Here is a 19,266-nt window from a genome sequence, read left to right as displayed (position 1 = left end):
AATTGCTTAGTCTGAGAACTCTAACAATAAAATAGTGAGATAGTACAGAAGATTAACTTCTGGGCTGATAAGACTTGTAAATGTCTTTATAAAATTCTCCACAATATTATACAGAAATCAAAATTGCACAGAGGTAATCACTATCATTGATCAAAGAGCAGTTGAAAAACAAAGTCAAGAAAATAAATGTACAGGCAACTTTTAGGATGGCAATCCGGGTTTGTTCAGAGCACCATCATTTATTATCCCTTTAGCACTGTAAGGAATAAAATTTGCAGATGGTTAAGACATTACTGAGTTAGTCAAGCCTAACTTAAATATGTCACCTACATGTTGTATTAAGGCTAGAATGACTTTGGGACTGTAGCTTTAGGTGTCTGTGACTGAAAGTATTATCACAGTCCATGGCATCTTTAATTTGTAAACTCAGATAAATGCAGGATAATGGAATTAGGTACTGTATGGCAGACTGGTGTCATAAGGTATCTGGGCAGCAAAGAGGAAGATATCAGTGACTGAATGGTTTTTAGAAAAAGAATAAGCAGTAAAAGTATAAAGAAAACAAATTAGGACTTAAGGACATACTGTCACACACCAGAGAGACACAGAGAACAGTTAAATTTCTTAATGTAGTACTTAGAAAAGAACACACACACAATAGACAAATTATCAGATATATGGGAGATGACTGAGACACACATTGGGTCCTTGGCCTCCTGCCAGCTGTACTCCACACTGGAGTCAAAAACGGTCTGTCATCCTGAGTTTTGTTTTTGTCCCACCTTCAGCTTCTAAATCTCTCTCAAAAATCCTTGGGTTTACTCAGCATCAACATAAGATCTGTAGGAAGTCAGAGCCTGCCAAGCAAGGAGCCATTTGCTCCCATGTCTCAGTCCTGTCAGAAAAGTCAAATGGGAAGTCAAGAATGACTAAAACACAGATTCTGCTGAAAATAACATGAGGACTTCTGCTGAAATGAGATGCATGAAAGCAGTGCCCAGCCACTGGTGACTGCAGCCTGTCAAGTGAACTGAGCAGGCAGAGAAGCAACACTGGCTCCTCAAAGTCAAGTCAGAAAAGGGCTTTTCATACCTATAGGCCCACACTTCCTTGAACTCCTGTCCTTGGATTTCAGGGCTGTTTTGTTACTAACTCTGTGAACTAGTCAATCACCCCTTTATGTAATTTGCCAATTTCTAATTATAAAATACTAAAATAAAACCCCTGTGCTTTGCATTTCCTCCTCTATTGCTGCATCTGTTTCTACTCACATGCCTCTTTCCCTTCTTGAAGCAACAGAGCAGCTGCTTTTGGATTTCCCTCATCACAGCATATTTATATAAAAATTTCTTAGCCATGAAAAATTATTTATATTTCAGGACAACCCCTTAAAGTGGATTTTAAAACTAGAGGGAAATCTCCTTTACATGGAGATTAACAGAAGTGCTAAAAAGCTTATAGGATCCTAGAGCCAAAAGTATCTGTGAAGATTGGAATGCACTAAATCAGAGAAGCAGCAGGACCTAAATTAAGTGTTAGAATACAGGCCATCAGGTAGAACCTAACCTCTGTAATATTCCCTACTGATCTCAAGAAATCCATCACTGACAGTCTTGGAATGTATGCTGCCTTTATGACCAATTAGTACATACAGTTCCTTTATTTAAAGTCTTGCAACAAGCTTACTATTCTCAAAGTCCACGCAATTAATACAAATGCTAGGAATGATGACAGCAATGATAATCCAGATGGCAACAGGCCTCAATGACAAGCAAGGTGATATAAATGGGTGAGGAAAAATAGCTTGGAGGGTGTGCAAATGTATTGTAGAAAATTATTCTGGAAAGTATAATTCCTTGGTGTCTTTTCTCTCCACATTGGTTCAGAGATCCAAGGAGTAGGTGAACAAAAGAAGAAAACTGCTAAGGACAAGCAAGTACTTGAGGATCTGCCAAATCTCCATGCAGTTCTTTAGGTTCCCTTTAAATGGGAGCTTTCTACCCTGAAAGGATCACAGGGTGTCCCTTGCTTTCAAACTGCCAGCCTTGTTATTTGTGCCTCTAAATTTCATCATTGCACTTACAAAGCCTAACTAGCTTACCTCTTAGGTGGCCCTATCACATTTTGACTGACAGCATTTAGGTCTAGAAGAACTGTCAGCAGATATCACACACAACTTTTCACAACAGACATTGCAGGAAAGAATACAAGATCTTTGTCAGTGGAAAGAGAAGGTTTTCTTTTGGGTTCAACACCTAAACTGCTTTAGTGAAGTTCTTTGGAGGTTAGGTAGTTGTAGCATAAGACCAAATGACAAGACTCGAATAGCTGGCAGAGCCCCTCATTTGGGGGCCACACCTGGATGCAGTGCTCAGCTGGAGACACACGGTGAAGCATGGGCCGGCTGGGCTGCTGCTCTGGACAAAGCCAGTGGTGTGCCCCGATGGAGCAGGGAACCCTGCAAGCCCTCTGCTGGCACCCAGAGCTTTCTGCATCCCAAGAGCCACCCAGAATACATCTTATAAAGGCAATGGATTAGTTTATTACTAAAGGCAATGGATTCATTTATTACTGTAGTTTAGATACACAGTTATTTTGATACCCTAAACCCTTAAGAATCTTTCCTGTTACATTTTCAGTATGAAGATCTGGGTACATGAACAGTCATGGACAACTCCATTCATAACAGTGCAGCAGGCAACCTCTGCAGCACTAAAGATTTTGCAAAAATTACTTTCCTCTACACAAAACACAATGGCTTAGTTGCACAGTCTAAAATCTCATCTGAAGAAGACTGCAGACCTCAGAACAACCAAAGTTGTGCAGGGGCTAACTTTGAGCACCAAACCTGTACTGTCCAAAGCTTTAAGCCTTTAAAAAGTACAACTCAGGGGAAGGAAATAATGTTTTGCTCCCCTTCAGCATATTTCATGTGTAGCTCTCACACTCTGGGAGCTTTGGCGAGGATGCATCATCTGTGTCTATTTTACAGGGCCACAAAGAGTTATGGTGATTTGTGTGGCCTTGCCAGGGGCAGGATTTTTTTCCAGTTTGACACCTTCCAGCCTGGGCTGCAAGGGCTTGTCCAAGAGCAGCTTGAATTTATCACTTCTTTACAAATCCAATCTCCCTATTCAAAGCCTGGCTTTAACAGAGCAATGGCTTTAATTTAACCCTGTCCAGTTCAGATGTGATGTTTGTGTGGGTGAATCATGTCAGTCTGAACTCTGAAGGGTAGATGGGAGGGCATGGCTGAAGTGCTAATATTCACAGCTGCCTCCTTGCAGCAAGAACAAGATGTAGAAGGAGTGCACAGGATGGAAGAGCACTTGGGCACGAGGCATCTCAAAGGTGCCTTTTTCTGGTAAATGCACACCCCCCCTGGGCACAGGGTGCTTGTGCTACCTCTGCATGGCCTTCTGCAAACGTACCAACCTGCTCTGCCCCATCCTCTGATCAGGCCGGATGAGAACTGGCTCTAATCTAAAAACTGTGTAGCTGTGGTTAGCCTGCTGTGCTGCTTGAGTATCTAAGCCCAGCTCTCAACCTTTGCTTGTGAAAAGCTGTGGAGATACAGACAGCTGTGAGGAAAGCTGTGCATGAGCTCTTTTATTGGAGCAAACACACCTCACTCCTCTGCTAAGCACCAGGCATGCACATGAGATATGATTCTCTTTGCTCAGCTCAGAATAAAAGAAGTGAAAAAAGATTGAGTTAGCCGAAAAACTCAGCTATAGTCTAGATTTCCACACCCCGTCCAGATCAGGGTCACAGATTAACCCCAAATGTCAAAGTTTGAAGTATATAAGCCCTTCTTACTCAGCATCCTCCAGCCTCCATCTCAGTGGGTCATACTAGTTCATGGCATGAGAAATGACATGAGAAAAAGATTTTAATCTTCTATTGCTTGCAGCTGACATAACTAATAACAAAAGAGTGCTGGAAATGTGCGTAGCCTCACTGCTGAACTCAGGCATGTCCTTCATCTTCCTCCCACTCACGCTGCAGCAATAAAACCAAACCTGGGAAAAGTTCTGAGGACCACAGCACCAAACCACCACTGTTGTGAGGGGAGAAAAGTTGCTTGTGTCTTAGCAAAAAGCACAGAAGTGGTACAAGAGTTGGGGGGAAGGTGCGTTGTCACTGTGTGGATGTTTCTGAGGCAGGAGAACTCTCAGGAGCTGATGTCTGCTGAAAAATTATAGTCTCATATTCTAACCCTAACACACTGATTGTAACCCTGCCCTGGCAAGCAGTGAGTATGCGCTGCCAAACATTTAGTTAGGTAGGGGTTTTGAGTAACCTAAAAAAACTTCATGGATACATATAACTCTGCCTCACTGCTCAAATCTCCTCCAGATCAATAATCAATAAGGTGGCAGAACACAGACAAAGTGAGCACAGGGTTATTCACTCAGAGAAACTCGTGCCATTTCATGGCATGCCTTGGTTTTTCTCTTCTTGACATCTTGTGATTTATAAAAATACATTGTCTTTCAGCAGTGATTCCTGATCTTTGATCTCGGTGTGCTGGAGTATTAGCATCCAGGCAGCATTTTTGTATGACTAGTGCTGTACACTATGATCATTGCAGGAAGCAGAGAGAGGGTCCCTTCTGTGGGCCGCTGCTTTGGTTCAGCATGCAGGAGGTTATCCTCTTGCTGATGCAGGCTGGCAGCTCTAACAGAAGTGAATTCTGAGACGGGCTTTGTGAAACAAGTGCATAAATACTTTGGAGCCGCAGCGAATTGGGCAGGAGAGCTTGTCCCTTGCCGAAGCGGCTGCGCCGAGAGGAGCGCGGGAGCGGCGGGGAGCGCTCGGCTTCGCCCAGCAGAGGCCAGCACACACGCGGTGTTCGCAGGCTGCGCTCGCCGGGCAGAGCTGTCTCTGCTGCCCGCCCTTCCCCGGCTGGAGAAGAGTCTCTCAGCCTCCTGTGAGCCCCGTTTATGTACTGCTGTGAGAGAGGTTTCCAGTGAGGAGCTCTGCAGCACAGCAGAAAGGCGCTGACATTCTGCTGGGGCAGAGACAGGCTTCCACAGGCCCGGACATCTCCCGGTGCATCCAGTTGTGTGCCAAGAAGCATCCCCTTCCCTTGGAGCAGCCGGCAACTCAGTGCTCCTGAAGGCTGGGCATGGCCAGATAACACTTGAGAAATGCCAGATGCCAAGGAAATGAAAATTACAGGAATTGCGTTGCTGGGAGGAGCAGATAATCGAAAGCATTCGGCAGTGATTGCCCTGGCCACCTCCCTGCACCTTGCTCCTCGTTTAGGATCGTTGCAGTTCATTTGCGGGCAGCAGTGAGGGCCACACCAGATGACAGGCGCGTCGCTGCTAAGAAATGAAAAGCAGATGAATTAAATGAAAAGTGTGAGGAGCCTTGAGGAGGGGCCGGGAGCCCGGGAAGGAGAAGCAAGAGACAGCACCAGTACGGAAGTGAAGGAATCTCCTCACGCAGCTGCAGCAAGCAGTTTGTGCAACTCTGGAAATAGCCTTAGGAAAAGATATTTTTTTCCCTACACTGTTTAAAAGGGCAGAAAGGATATATTGTCCCCTGCTGCTTGGCTGATAAGGGTATTCTCCCAGGATAACCATTCTTTCTAACTGAGAGACTGCCCCCCAGAGACCTCACAATTACAGAAAAAAGCAGAGGTTAAAACTGGCTTGAACCATGCAGATCATGTTCTGTGATCAGGTTTTTGTGGGCAAGACTGGGGCAAAGCCAGGTCAGATTGGAAGATGTGTCTCCTAGGAGAGAGCAAACACCAGAATGGCTTGGTTTGGCCAGAATGGCTGAGCACAACACAGGTAGGAGGCCTTCCAGCTCACAGTCAGCCGTGCAGAGGGAGGACACATTGACTGATGATGCCAAGAATATTGTTTAGGTTTTGGAGAGGATGTTGTTGTAGACTCGTCTGCCAGTGTCACCCCTGGCTGTTTATTTTCGTTCTGAGTTGCAGTAATGTGTCTGAGACGTTACCAGTGACTGGGTCTAGCAATTCTGTGGGCATTACACAGAAACCCCACCCAGCCTGAAGGATCTAGACTTCAGCAGCTTTGCAGCAGAAATATTGGCTCTGTATCTGTGTGGGCATAGGTCACATATACCTCACAGTAGGACCTTCTCCATCTGCAGCTAAAACAAAGCTTAGCATTTTATAGCCAGGAGAAAATACAAAGGTCGCAGCAAGGATGGAGATCTCTAATGTATGCAACTCTGCAAGCTTCAATGGGATTCTCTTGTATCCTCCAGTGAAGAGCCTGCAGTGCCCTCCACAGCAAACCCAATCAAGGTAGCAGTAGCTTTTTTCTCTGACTGTAAACCAGGAAGCATAGGAGCATCAGAACCCTAAGGAACAGCAAAAGTGAAAGTGAAAAATCTGGGAGAGAATCCACCAGAAACTCAAGGAGCAGAAGCAGAGCCTATAAAGAGAAGCTCATCTAGACCTGGAGTCAGTTGTCTCTCTCAGGCTTAAAGGGACAAATTCCAGAGAAAAGCACCTTGGGCAGAGCCTGTGTAGCCTGACTGGCTCAAAGCATTGGCTGTGCAAGGAATCAGGAGGTGTTTGTTGAACTGATGGTTAGAGTGAAGCCTACTGGTGTGAGATCTGGCAGAGAGGGGTGGTGTAAGACACAATTAAATTGTTCCTGTAGATGTATTCTGCATTTCATATATACAGAAACCCAGCTACCTGGCTGGAATAACCACCATCATTCCCTATGTCCTTCCCTGAGTGTGCTCATCCCTCATCCCAGAGCTACACAGACAGCCCAGTGCAATCACCCATGGCCTCAGCACTGCTTTTGTAAGTGGTGGCACCCAGGCCAGTGTGCTGGCACCAGGCATCCCTGACCACAGTGCCTCCCATGCTGGCACAGACACCAGAGGTAAGAAGCTCACAAACCTCTGAGCAGATCATGGCAGGAGAAAGCACAGTGCTACCTGCACCTATCCTGAGGACAGCTTGCTAAGACAAGACAGTATTTGGTTATCATCTTGCTAATGCAAAGCAGAGAGAGAAAATATGCACAGCATGGCACATTACAGACCTCACTTCTTGAGGGCTATGATGATGGGCCAAAACCTATCTGGAAATAGGCTGCTTCTCTGTGCCTGCAAGAAGGATATCTACAAATTTGGTCTATTTCCCTCATTTAAAAGCCTTCCTAAGCAGCACTACTTGTGGTACTCCATGCTGAAAAGATTGCAGCTGGTGCTCCTTGAAGATGGCAGTAGTCCTGAGCCACTGTTAGCAGCAGAAACACTGGTAGGTGGTTCAGCCTTGTGTACAGAGTGGGGCTGATAAGTGAGCTGCTGCCTGGTGTGGGGTAAGGTGCAGAGACTGCCTGTATGGACTGGCCTGTGCTTCCAACAAATCAGACTGAGGAGTACTAATCTACTCACTGAGGAGTACTAATCTACTCCTATGTGACCTTTCAGGTTTCATCTGTTTCAATGCATGAGATAGGGCAGCAGCCTTTTGTGGAGCTGTAACTGATGGGCAAGGGGAAAGAATGTAGGCTGCAGCTACATTCCTTAGCAGGGTACCTTGGAGCAAGAGTTCTGCTAGGTCCTGTGTTCTCCTGTGCACTCCAGAGAAACACCACCAGCTCCCTCCACAGCATGATGCTCCTTCCCAGCTCTGCTGCTGGCCAAACTGAAGGCTCCACCAGCCCACCAAGACCTGGAAGCTGACACAGCATGGCAGTGCACCTCCACTCATGCCAGGGAGCATGTGGAGGCATAGCCACCAGCAGCAGGGAGCTGAGAGGGTCAGCAGGGAAGAGACCTGTGGTACTATATGGCATGTCACACTCTTTAGCCAGGTTGAGCCTTGCAGCAAAGAGGGACCCATCCTCCCCAGGGACCTCATCACCCCTCTGCCTGCCCAGCTAACGTGCATGGACCCCCTTCTAAAAGTGGGGCTCTGATTGCTGGCCCTGGGTTAGACTTCTGTGCATACAGGGCTGCTTTCTGGGCCCCAAGTTATCCCATCCTGTTGCCTGTGTCTTCACTGTATCACACCAGGCTTAGGAGTAACTCAAATCCTATTTTAGAAACAAAGAGTTAAGCATTTTCAATCTTTATTTTACAAAAATAAACCAGTTTTGCCCTGACACTCTGTGGCCCGCAACCTTCCCCTCCACCCCTGCTCCCTTTCCTCTTCCTGGAGGTCTGGCTGTTGTGTGCCACAGCCAGCTGCTCTTATGGAGGCTGCCAGAGCTGCACACTCCTGTGAGTCTCCCCAGACAAGGACTAGAGAAGGGGGATGGTGCCCTTTTGTGACTGCCTCTTCCTCCCAGAATCCAAGCTGGAAACTGTCCAAAGATGCCTCGTGGTGGCTCTGTCATTTCTGCACAGGGAGCAAGTCTTAGGCAAATCACTCAGAATACATACTTTAAGAAGGAAGGTCTGTCTGTCCAATTCCTTCCCTTGGATGGGAAAGCAAGCCCCACAAAGTTACTTCTTGCCATCAGTGGAGCTGGCAGGCTGCTGTCCTCCTGGCTGGCTCAGTGCTGGAAGCGTGGGGAGCTGATGTGGGGCTGGTGAAAAGAGTGTGTGGCATAAAGCACTTCTGGAGGCGGTGGAGGGGATGTCAGGATGGAGCAGAACGGTTCATGGGAGCTCAGCATCGAGGTGAAGTGCTTCATTTCCTCTGTCAGCTGCTTGATCTCCCTGCGCAGGGCAGCATTCTGTCTCTCTAAGTCTTCACTCTCCTGAGGAGACAAAACCACAGGGGCTTCCTCAGCATGGGACCCACAGGGATGAGCTAGGGTCATGAGACTTGTGGTCCTTTGCCTCTCTGCCCCACAGAATTTCCAGAACGATATATTTCTGGTAAATTCATCACAGAGCCACGCCTGGGCAAACCCTCCTCCCCCAGCTGGCCAGGCCGGGTGTGGGTGCGATGCCGGCAGCCCCAGGCACGCTCCCCGGGCCGGCTTACGAGAAGCGCCTGTGGCTTGCTCCCGCCCAGGCTTTCTCGCTCCCGCTCATGCACACGCACAGCTCCGGGCGCTTCCCGGGCCGCCCAGCCCCCAGGGAGAGCACGCTGAATAACCGCCGTCTCTAACCAGAAAACCACCTGCCACAGGAAACCTGTCATGGCCCTGGAAAGAAGAGACTCACTGCTTCCTGCTAGCCCCAAGGAAAGCAGCGGCCTTTGGGGAGGAAGAGGAGACGCTTGACTCAGAAGAAAAGAGAAACTAAGGCCTCAGAAGAACTGAATTAATACTGGTATGAATGAGAATAACAACAAAGGGTTTAATAATGATGCTCAGCCTTGTCTCAACAATACTGAGAGCTTCAAAGCCTTTGATACCTCTGCTTCTGCTGAAGTGCAGCCAGCTCCAGGCTGAAGCGTTGCAGGCATCAACTGACCATGAAGCCAGCAGTCTGGGCAGGAGCAGAGGATTGGAAACTCAGCTGAGAGTGCTAAAGCAAGACCCAGCACTTGGAGGCTCTAGAAAGCTGCACCACCACCTTTGCAAAGCAAACTTTCTGCTTGCCCCTCTGCTGCCATGCTGATTCCAGATGGTGCCCACTCTGTGCACAGGTTGAAATGCACCCAGCAATTACAGCTGCTCCCACGGCGGAACTCACACAGGAAACAGCTGCTCTCTCTCAGGGGAGACCGTCTGGTTTGGAAATCATGACTGTTGTTAACTCAGGAACGGATGGGAATCACCCAGGGGCCAGGAGTCCCAGCTTTCCTATGACTCATTCCCCTCAAAACACAATCTAGAAAACCCTGGGGCAGATGGAGCTGGTGGCTCCTTTCATACCACCATAGCTCAAAAGGAGCCATGCTTTTCTGTGAAGAACCACATCAGAGAAACAAAGTCCCTGATGCAGAAACATCCAAGGCAAAGGGCGCTCAGGGAATGAACCCAGGAGCAACAGGGATCACTGTCCACTGGAACTGAAAAGAACCTAGCAGAAATTTACCATCCATCATCTACTTGCCTCCCTGCATTCTTCATCTGCCTGTTGGGATCTAAAATGGACTTAGCCCCACTGCCCCATCCCAATGGGAAGGCAGGGGCTGTGTGCTATCAGTGGTAGCTGAGCAACAGCTAGGCAGGGTTTTCCTGGGGGAAGCTCAGAGCCCGTACCTACCTTTAGGATTACTGTAGAGAGAGCACTGACCCCAAGGAAAGGGTATTTTCTCACCTCTCTCTGACACAGCTGCCCAGAGCCATTGCTGCAGGCTGATGTAATGCAATCAGCCTAGAACCATGTCAGCTCGAGAAGGCTCATCAGCTGCTAAGAAAAGAGTGAAATCTCTCCCTTAAACCCAGCTCCAACCATGGACTAAGGGCACTATGTAAGGAGGAAGGTTCAGAACTGGATTCTCAATAATTATTTCCAATAATGGGAACATGGAGACTGCTAAATCAAAGGATGTTTTTTCAAACAAGAGCTCAGCTACCACTTTTCAAAAGACAGCCAGGCCCAGCACAGGGATAAAGATGGTTTCTGCCCTGCAAGCTGCATGTTCTTCATCCTTTCCATGAGTGGCCCAAAATACATGGGACACATTTATCAATGTGCAAAATGCAGAGTATCCCAGCCCTTATACTCCAGCACTGACCCCATGCACCTGCCCAAACACACACAGCCAGAAGTGACCATCCCTCCTGAAAGGCAGATATCTAATCCTTCACACTGGGAAGAGCTGTTGGGGGTGCCCACATTGGTACAGAAAAGTATCTTTGTATGCTGTTGCACCTCTGCATAAGTGGTGGCATGAATCTCAAACCTGGGGAGAGCCAAGCCAGTTGAGACTATGCTTTCAAAGAGCTCAGTCAGAAGAGGTTGGGAAAGGAAGTCACTAATGAAAGACTGAGAGATAAAGATGAATTCAAAACTAGCTGCAAAACTGAACGTTTCAGTGGCAGTCATCCTGGGCTGTGTGCTCTCACTGCAAGCACTGACTCCTGCATCCTGCCCTAGCCTCACTGCTCCTGTCCTGACTCCACTGAGCATCTCTGCTCCGAGTCCTAGGGGGAAAGCACAGGTGTCTCCCATGAGTCCTAAGCACCAGGGAGGAAAAAGAGTGGGAGTGCTCACCAAGTGCAGTGTGTCTGCTTTCTGGGTCTGCCTCAGGCGGCTCTTCTGGGCAGCAATGCGATTCTTCTCCCTCCTTTGGACTTTCCTCATGTCATCAGAAGAGTCCTAGGGAAACAAGGCATGGAAATGACTGGGTATTCTCTCCCTTACCCTCCTCCTGCAGGGCAGTAGCTGGGAAAGGGACACAGCAGATAACATCATTGAAGCACAGGACACACCCTCCACACCAGTATAAAGCTGTGGTCCAGGGGATGTGTGATGCCTTTAGTACCCCTGTTGCCAGGAAGGGCACATCTGACATCCTTGGGGATCCCAGCACAGCTGGGAAATGACCACTCTTTCTTCACCAACACACTGGCCTGGGATATAGTTTGATGGACCAGAGTAAGGACCTCCCTCTGGAAAAAAGACAATTTGAATTCTACAGAAAACCATTTCCTTTCCTGTCACTCTGCACGGCAATGGCACTGCAGACATCCCAGCTCCTTGGCTATACCATTTTTCCAGATATTCAGCCTGTGTTTTCCTCTTTTCACCCCTGTTGGTGCCTCCCTTCTCCATCACCCTTCTGTCTCAGGCTTTATTTGTTGCAGACCCTCACAACACAATATGGCCCCTGCTTTGTTTAACTAGACAGACTCAGAGCTTTTGTTTTTAACACAGATCTTATTTGTTCCACCTCTCTTATCCCTGTCCTTACTCTTTTCTGGAGTCCTCTGTTAGCAATGCCTGCAGTGCTGACTGCAACACTCCCAAGCCCCTTAGGCAGGAGAGGACAGAGCTCTCCAGGCTTCAGGTCATGAGCTTCATGCACTAGCCATTCTCTGCTGAGATCTGGTCCTTCTGCTGCCTTCTGACAGTTGAAACTGTCACACAGACTTTCATCTTCTATTTTCATATTGCACTGCCCCTCTTGTGGACTCTTTAACATTCACACCACCACTTCTCCACAAGACTACAAAACTCAGCCACAAAAGTTATCTTCCCAGCCCATTTATCTGTCCACATCCTCTCCCCCCTCCCCCAAACCCAAGATATTTTTCTTTGAACTTAACCGTTTTATCCTTGCCTTCAATACCCTGAAAATGTCTCAGATATAGCACCTCCCATATCCTGCATCAAGTGCAGTCCCTATCCTTTAGAAAACCTTGTGCTTTATCCCTGTCTTTACTAGGATGCAAGCCAGGATGCATTCCCATCCTTGTTTGGAAGCCAAAAATCATCTGCTTTGATGAACCCCAAGATTTCTGAGCAAAGTCTCAGGCACTTGCTCTTGTTGCCAGCCCTAGAGAAATGGCAAATGACAGATAAAATAAAGTTTAGCCAGAAATGACAGATAAAGTTTAGCCAGAAAAGGCAGTAAGAATACCTCAGACTCGTGTCTGTGTCTGCCAGCAAAAGACCTACCATTAAGGTATGCTATGCAACAAAACAAAATCCCTCTGTGAAGCATCACTGACAAGAAAAACTGCTGAGGCTGAACAGTAAAGAAAGCAGATACAAAGTAGCAAGGCTTTTCTGGGTCCCCAGTGCTGTCCAGAGGAGCAGGAAGCAGGCAGGTTGCCCCTGAGCTCCACAGCCAGGAGGTGCCTGCTCAGGCTCCTCACCAGAGCACCAAATCACACCAAAACTTCCTGCCTGCCTGGCATGTATCACAGGATCCACCATGCCTGGGGCTCCTGGGCCCCCAGCTGCCCCTGGTGTAGCCCCAGGGACCCAGGCCATCTCTCTCTGCCCATACCCAGCTCAGTGGCTGGAGTTCTGCCAGGGCCCCTGGCTGAGCCTTGCATCTCTCTCCCCACAGCCATTCTTAGAAAGCTCTGCCATATTGCCCTGTGCAAACACAGACAGTGGGTGCCACCCTGCTTCCTGCCCACCCGTGGCCCACCCTGAAGTAGCTGCGCAGAGCTGGGGAAGGGCCCCTGCTTTACCTGCTTGCTGGGAGGGGGAGACTGGCTGAAGCTGCTGGAATCACTGCTGTCAGAGCTGTGGGGCATAGCTGCTGCTTCTGGCTCCCAGGGTCTCTTCAGCTTCCTTTGTGCTCTTGGTGTGCCTGCTCTCTGTCTTGCTTCTCCGCCTCTCTGTCCTCTTGTGTCACCTCTGATGTGGCCCTTGGCTTCCTACTCTCCCCCGTGCCAGAAGCTCTCTGTCCTCCTGCCCAGCACTCCGACACTTTCGCTGCCTCTCCTCTCACAGCCTCTGTAGCTCCCTTTAGGTCTTTAGCTCTCAGCCTCCTGTGGTTTCGCAGAACCTCAGGGATGTAAGCTGAAAGTCACGTGGCCGGAAACTTTAAGGCAAAGAAGTTACAGAAGAAGAAAAATTTTTTTTAAAACCAATTAAAGAAAAAAAAAAAAAAAGAAGAAGAAGAAAAAAAGTACATCTGGGAAAAACGAGCTTCAAAATAGCCTGAAAAACCCCCGAAAAACACCTTCAGGCAGTTGAAAAACAGCACCATGGGTTTTCTCTGAGACAAACAGCAGAGATGGAAAGGAAGAAAAGCCCCAGCTCTGGCTGTGAAACTTGGACCCTCGAAGGAGGGCTGTGCGGAGGAGGTGACACTGGGAGCCCCAGAAATTCCAGGGCTACTGTGTCCCATGCTAACCCTATGCAGGCAGGAGGCCAGTCCAGCCCCAGGCAACCCCAGTGCCCCAGCACAGCTGAGGAAATTCCCAAGCAGGCCCAACGTCCCCAGAAACCACCCACCCCTCCTGCCGCCCCCGGCAGCGCTGACACGGGTCCTGGGGAGGGGACGGGCACCCTCGGCAGCTGCCACACCAACACTGCTCGTGCAGGTGGCTCGTGTGGGCACCATGTAGCACCAGCCCCAGTTAAGAAGAAAGGCTCAGGATCATAGAACATTTGGACTGGTTTGGGTAGGACTAGTATTTTCTGTAAAGCAAAGCTATTTAGCACTTTAAAACATTCATTACTATGTCCCCACTGGCCATAAGGGAATGGCAGCCCTGGCAGACAAAGCGCTGGAAATGTAAGAATCTATGGATCAGCCCATGCAGACAGCAGCAAGGAGAAGCTGCTTTGGATCCCCTTCTTTGTCCCCCAGGCTGTGTTCCCTGGGACTACTTCTACCCTTAGTACGAGTCTCAGAAGACTAAAGATGTGCAATCAGCCCCTAGGACAGCAGTGCTTCAGGGGTACCCTCAGAGTACCCCATGCTAGTGGCTCTAGAGGTGACAATGCAGGAGTAGGAAGTGCCAAAGCAGGGACCACTCGCTTTCTGATCTGCTCATGTCACCAGATCCAGCAGGGTGAGCCACATGCCAACAGGCCCTCCATCCACAGACAGAAGCACACGACTTCAGAGCTCCATGTGCAGCATGAAGTTCTTGCATGTGCAATAAGGAGCAGACCTAGAAACAGGCATGAACCCATGTACAGTAACCCACTCCTGTGGAAAACAGCAATTCCCAGTTACCAACTTACTGTTTTTTGTTGTCTATGGGTCTTTTGGTTGAGTTTCTCCTGCCTCAGGCAGGAACAGCTAGCAAGTCTCGGCAGCAGGACGTAGGTAAGGGCACTTGAGATGTAGTCATCATTTGGGAAAGAGTACTGGAAATAATTTCTATATTGCAGCACAGAAAACACTCTTGCAGAGAAGCATGAGCTTGGAAGACAGTGCAGACTTGCATGGGCACTGCCAGCTTTCTTCCCATCCTTGCCACTCATGGAGCCAACAGAGGAGCAAATATGGCCAAAACCAAGAACTGCTGCAGGCTGGGTGGCTCAGGGAAATCTCCTGATTCAGCTCCAATAGCAAAACTACTCCATTTGACCCATTTCCCTTTTTAAAAACATCCTGTGCCACTGGTGTTCTACTCTTAGCCCTTTTATCTGAACATTTCACAGCAATGAGTGTATTTTTCTTCCTGGTGTGCTGTATGGATATGCTAGGATCCACCACTTATTAACACGGCTGCAAGGGTTTGCTTGGCATTACCCACACTGAGGGACCCAATTTCCTGGAAGTGCAGTGCCCCTGTAGCACGCAGGGCTCTTCTGGTGCAGCTGGCTCCAGAAATGGAGTAGCCAAAGGGATCAGTGAGGTGAGAGGTGTTGAGTTCAGGTCTCCCAAGGCACTGGCTAGCAGCACAACCCTTGAAAGATTCATTAGCTCACTGCATCACTACACTTCCTCTGAACTCTGCAACCCTGTGTGGCTCTTCCTTTCCAGGAAGCACACTGCTGGATTCCCACTCTCCCAAGGAAACCACACTCCTCTGCTGGTGAGCAGCTCTCAGAGACTGCCTGGCCTCTCCTGCTCTGCAGGCTGCTGGATGGAGGGAGCACCTTCCTCAGAGAAAAATATCCTTGCTCCATTATTTGACAGATTAGCTGAACTCATTCCTTTTGTACCTAGCAGGGCCAGCATCTGGGAGGCAGTTGGGAAGGTTGGGAAGGTGGTGGGGCTGTTGGCAGGAGGTAGAGAGGGAAGCTGAATGTCCTGGTAGGAGCTGTCCAGTCAGTGCAAAACTGTCCAGAATGTGGCTATGGCAAAGGCTGTGCTTTGAGGAGGAGGGAGGTTTTGAGTGCACCTTAATTTGCCCAGAGCTGGGCTTTTATGAACAGCTGATGAAGATATGTCAGGAGAGAGCAACAGCATGGGAGAGGATCTGACACTTGGTCTTTCTGAGCAGGAATAAGAGAGCATCTCTTTCCTTGCCTTGTCGAAACACACTCTTTTCTCTTGAACTAGCTATGATGTCAATGAATTCCTGCCACTTATGAACATCTGTAAGAGAGACAAGTGTCTCCTGGTGGGAAGATGGGCAGAACCTTCACAATTCTTCTCTGGGCTGGTCTGGACCCATGTTTTCTCCTCATAGGCAGAGAGAGCCCCCTGCCATTTCTCTGGTCAAAGATGTGATTCCCCCAACCCAGAGCAGCAGAAACCACCAGTATGGCTCCACCAGCATCTGCTCACAGCTTTGTGGGAACTGACCTGGGCACCTGCTGCAGGCACAGCATGGGGAGCTGATTTCCTGCTGCCTCTGCCCAGGCTCACCCCCTCTATGAGGGAGAGCTTCAGGAGTCAGTCTCTTAATCTCTGTGCATGACTTAGGTGTCTAAATTTACACTGTGAATAATATTCCCTGACTTCCTCTCTGGAATAATTTCTTTTTCTTTGATCTTAATCACAGGAGCTGTGAAATCACTGTCAGTGGCACTGGGAAAACTCACCAATGTTAGGCTACTGCCATACCAGCAGCTTGATGGAGAAAGGATGGTTCCAGAGGCTTTTAGGGGAAGGACAGGACCAACCTTGTACTTGTCCCTTGTAAATTACAGCAGGCAATGCTGAAGGAAGTCTCGTTCTCCCAGGACAGAGTGGCTGCAGGGACTCGGGGCCTGGCGCAGCGTGATCTGCAGAGAAATGGTTTGAAAGCAGCAAGATGCAGGTCAGCAAGAACAAATGCAAATGTAAAGTGAAGTGAGCTGTAGGCAGAAGATCTGGGGAATAACCCATGGGGCAGCAGAATAGGAGGCAAAAATCCAGGGGTTGCAGAGCACTGAAAACTGAAGCTTTGCTAGCAGCAAAGGGGTCAGGTATTGACTTGGGGTTCTGGGCAGGGAGGAGGAGATGATTGCCTTGTGCTGCCTGTGCAGGACCCTTTCAGAGTCCCAGGCCAAGGAGTGGAGTAGTCTGGAAGAAAATACAAAGGATAAACACAGAAAAATATTGCTCTAAGAGAAAGGAGTGAAGAAATTGTGCCCATTTAGCCTAGAAAAGAGAAGTCTTGGGGGTGGGAAGTGGGTGGTGAGGAAGGAACAGTCTTTCATATGTTGTAATGGAAAGGGTGGCCAGCTGGTTTCTGTGCAGCCAAAGCAGGGTAAGAACCAACAGGCTCCAACTGCAGCAGGAAAGGTGGAGGTCTGATATTTGAAGCAAGATGAGGTTAGGAAGACCTTGGGATGGGCAATTCAGGAAAGTTATTCAAGCCCCTTTATATGAAGTGGCTGGGAAGAAACCTCTCTCAAAAGAAATCCAAGTTGAATCCTGCCTCTGTGGGATGGATTATGTTATGAATTATGTTCCTAGGGTTTAAATAAGGAAAAAGGAAAAAAAAAAGGGGGGGATAGAAAAAAAGTGTGCTACTAGGATGGGTTCCTCAGAACCAAGAGAGCACATGGGGTATTTTACAACCAGCTTTGCTTCAAAGCCTCTCTCCCTATGTCCCACCTGTGCAACCAGCTTCCTCAGCACAGGTGAGTGATGGAGTTTCCTTGTAAGCCTGCTGCTCCAGAGCTCTTGCCTGCAGCAGGCTTATGACAGCAACATTCAAAACAGCATCTCAGCCTCACTCATCTCGTTTGCAAGGCCATTCAGTGCAGAGTGCTATTTAAAAATCCAGCCTAGAGCTGAACTTCAGCCTCCTGTAAACCACCGAGGTTGTCTGCCTCAAATGTAGCATTTTATGCAAATAATTTCTTACAATATTTGGACAATTGCAATGACTTGTCTATAATTCCTCATTGAAGACTTTTGCAAAAATCAGTGCTGAGAATGGCTGTGTTGAACAAAGTCCCTGCTCTCTACCAGATGCTTCTGCCATGTCCAGCTCTGCCAGCACCTGTTCTCCTGTCTGCATCGTGTGCAGCTTCCCCAGTCTCTGTCACCAGGGCTATTTCATCTTGACTGAGCTGGGTGTGAGAGTGAGGTTGTGCCAGGAGAGCTGAAGCACAGTCCCACCAAATTCATCCCACTTGGCACAGAGCAAACACCAACACCTTCAGTCCTTACTGGGTGCAACCAGCCAAAGTAGAGGAAAACAGGTACTTTACACCCAGAATGTCTGATAAATGACAAGGGCTGTAAGTCAAGCACTCAAAAGCATGGAAATCCCACAATTAAATCCCTAAAGCACACTGCATTTATGCCCTCATGCTGTGTAACGTGCTGTGCTCTGTAGCTGTATGATCCACTAGGGTTTATCCCCTGGGATGGCCGTGTTACCTTCATCTCATCCTGCAGTCAGCATGCTCCAACATCCTGCTTTTCCATTTCTTCATGGACTCCTTCTAATGCTCGGCACTTCAGCACTGAGTGACTGCTTCAGGGTTATTAATGAAGCTGTTTTCTCAGGCACCTTTTCAGGTCCAGAGGTGAGGATGAAGAAATGGAGTTATACCTATTTAACAGGTGCAAAATAAGAGACAAAGGAGATATAGGTCATAAGTACTCATTCATTTTGGATACACAGTTTGAACCAACTAGGATCTAAATTTTTTGATGGATTTGGCACTCTACAGCACTTAGTTTAGTCAAACCCCAGATCCTGATGTCTGTGACTGCATCTGCGATCTTTAGCACTTCTGTAAAGCAGCTTGGGAAATGAGGAAGACGCGGCTGCTCCTGTGAAAGCTCTTGCTCATGTGGCTCACCAACTCACGGAGTAACTTCAAGGCAGGGGTAGACACAGACCAAGCCCTCCAGGGCGGAATCAGCTGTCTACCCAGGAGAACCACCTTTCTTTCTGCAGTCTCTTGCTTCTCCAGCTTGAGTTCCCCAGCCCTGCTAAGAAAGGAGGCAGCCTAGCTGTCCTGCTTATTGCTCCCTCCAGCTAAGGTCCAGCCTGGGTGCTGAAGAAGTGGCAATCCAGGGCAAAATGCAGGAAGTTATCATATGCACAAGACAGCTGAAGGTAGGCTGCCCAGGCAAACCCAATTTCTCGCAATTTCTAGGTCTTTGGTATTTGGCTTTGCCATTTTTATGTGGGTTTTTTTGAATGTCATTACTAATGCTTTTATTTTTTGTCCATATTTTAAAAGAAGGAAACTGTAGAAAGAAAATGCCAAATGTGCTAGCTTTCCAGATGTGGACACCAAGCTCCAGGTAGATGGGTCCATCTGACCCCACTGGAGAGGAAGAGCAAGCTTAACTAGAGCTGAGGGATTGACAGGAGGTTGGCAGGGTCAGACTTCCTGCACATCGGGGAGTTTCAGTCTCAAGACATCAATTATTAGAGTTCACCCCAGGCTATTTTGAAGGGATTAACCACATTCTCCCTCTCCTGTCCTGTACAGATCAACTGGTTGTGTATTTAGTTGAGCAACCTCTAATCTGTTTCTGGCAAGGACTTAGCTGCTCATAAGCAAGTACTCAGATGTGCACTTACAAGAGTCTCCAGGTCATCAGATCTCAAACCCTGGTAGAGTACATCCATTCAAGGCCAAACT

The 19,266-nt window shown here is 48.2% G+C and overlaps 1 protein-coding gene across 1 annotated transcript; it reads right to left on the bottom strand.

The window, feature by feature from the left end:
• Positions 1-8,121: 8,121 nt before the first annotated feature.
• On the bottom strand, positions 8,122-13,257 carry BATF (basic leucine zipper ATF-like transcription factor). Its single transcript, XM_059474938.1, has 3 exons — positions 13,005-13,257; positions 11,074-11,178; positions 8,122-8,717 (listed from the first exon to the last, which is right to left on the bottom strand). Exons 1-3 carry the CDS (start codon positions 13,068-13,070, stop codon positions 8,511-8,513), a joined length of 378 nt encoding a protein of 125 aa, XP_059330921.1. The 5' UTR covers positions 13,071-13,257; the 3' UTR covers positions 8,122-8,510.
• Between the last annotated feature and the right edge of the window lie 6,009 nt (positions 13,258-19,266).

Source organism: Ammospiza nelsoni, chromosome 6 (genome assembly GCF_027579445.1).
Source record: "Ammospiza nelsoni isolate bAmmNel1 chromosome 6, bAmmNel1.pri, whole genome shotgun sequence".
Classification (NCBI taxonomy): Eukaryota; Metazoa; Chordata; class Aves; order Passeriformes; family Passerellidae; genus Ammospiza; species Ammospiza nelsoni.
Note: the sequence above shows the minus strand (reverse complement) of the source record. Positions and strands in the feature narration are given on the sequence as shown.

Coding starts and splice junctions, on each gene's coding strand:
- BATF (XM_059474938.1), bottom strand. CDS start 13,070: ATGCCCCACAGCTCTGACAGCAGTGATTCCAGCAGCTTCAGCCAGTCT. Junction 11,179..13,004: donor CTCCCCCTCCCAGCAAGCAG/GTAAAGCAGGGG, acceptor TTGTTTCCCTAG/GACTCTTCTGATGACATGAG. Junction 8,718..11,073: donor AAGCAGACACACTGCACTTG/GTGAGCACTCCC, acceptor TTGTCTCCTCAG/GAGAGTGAAGACTTAGAGAG.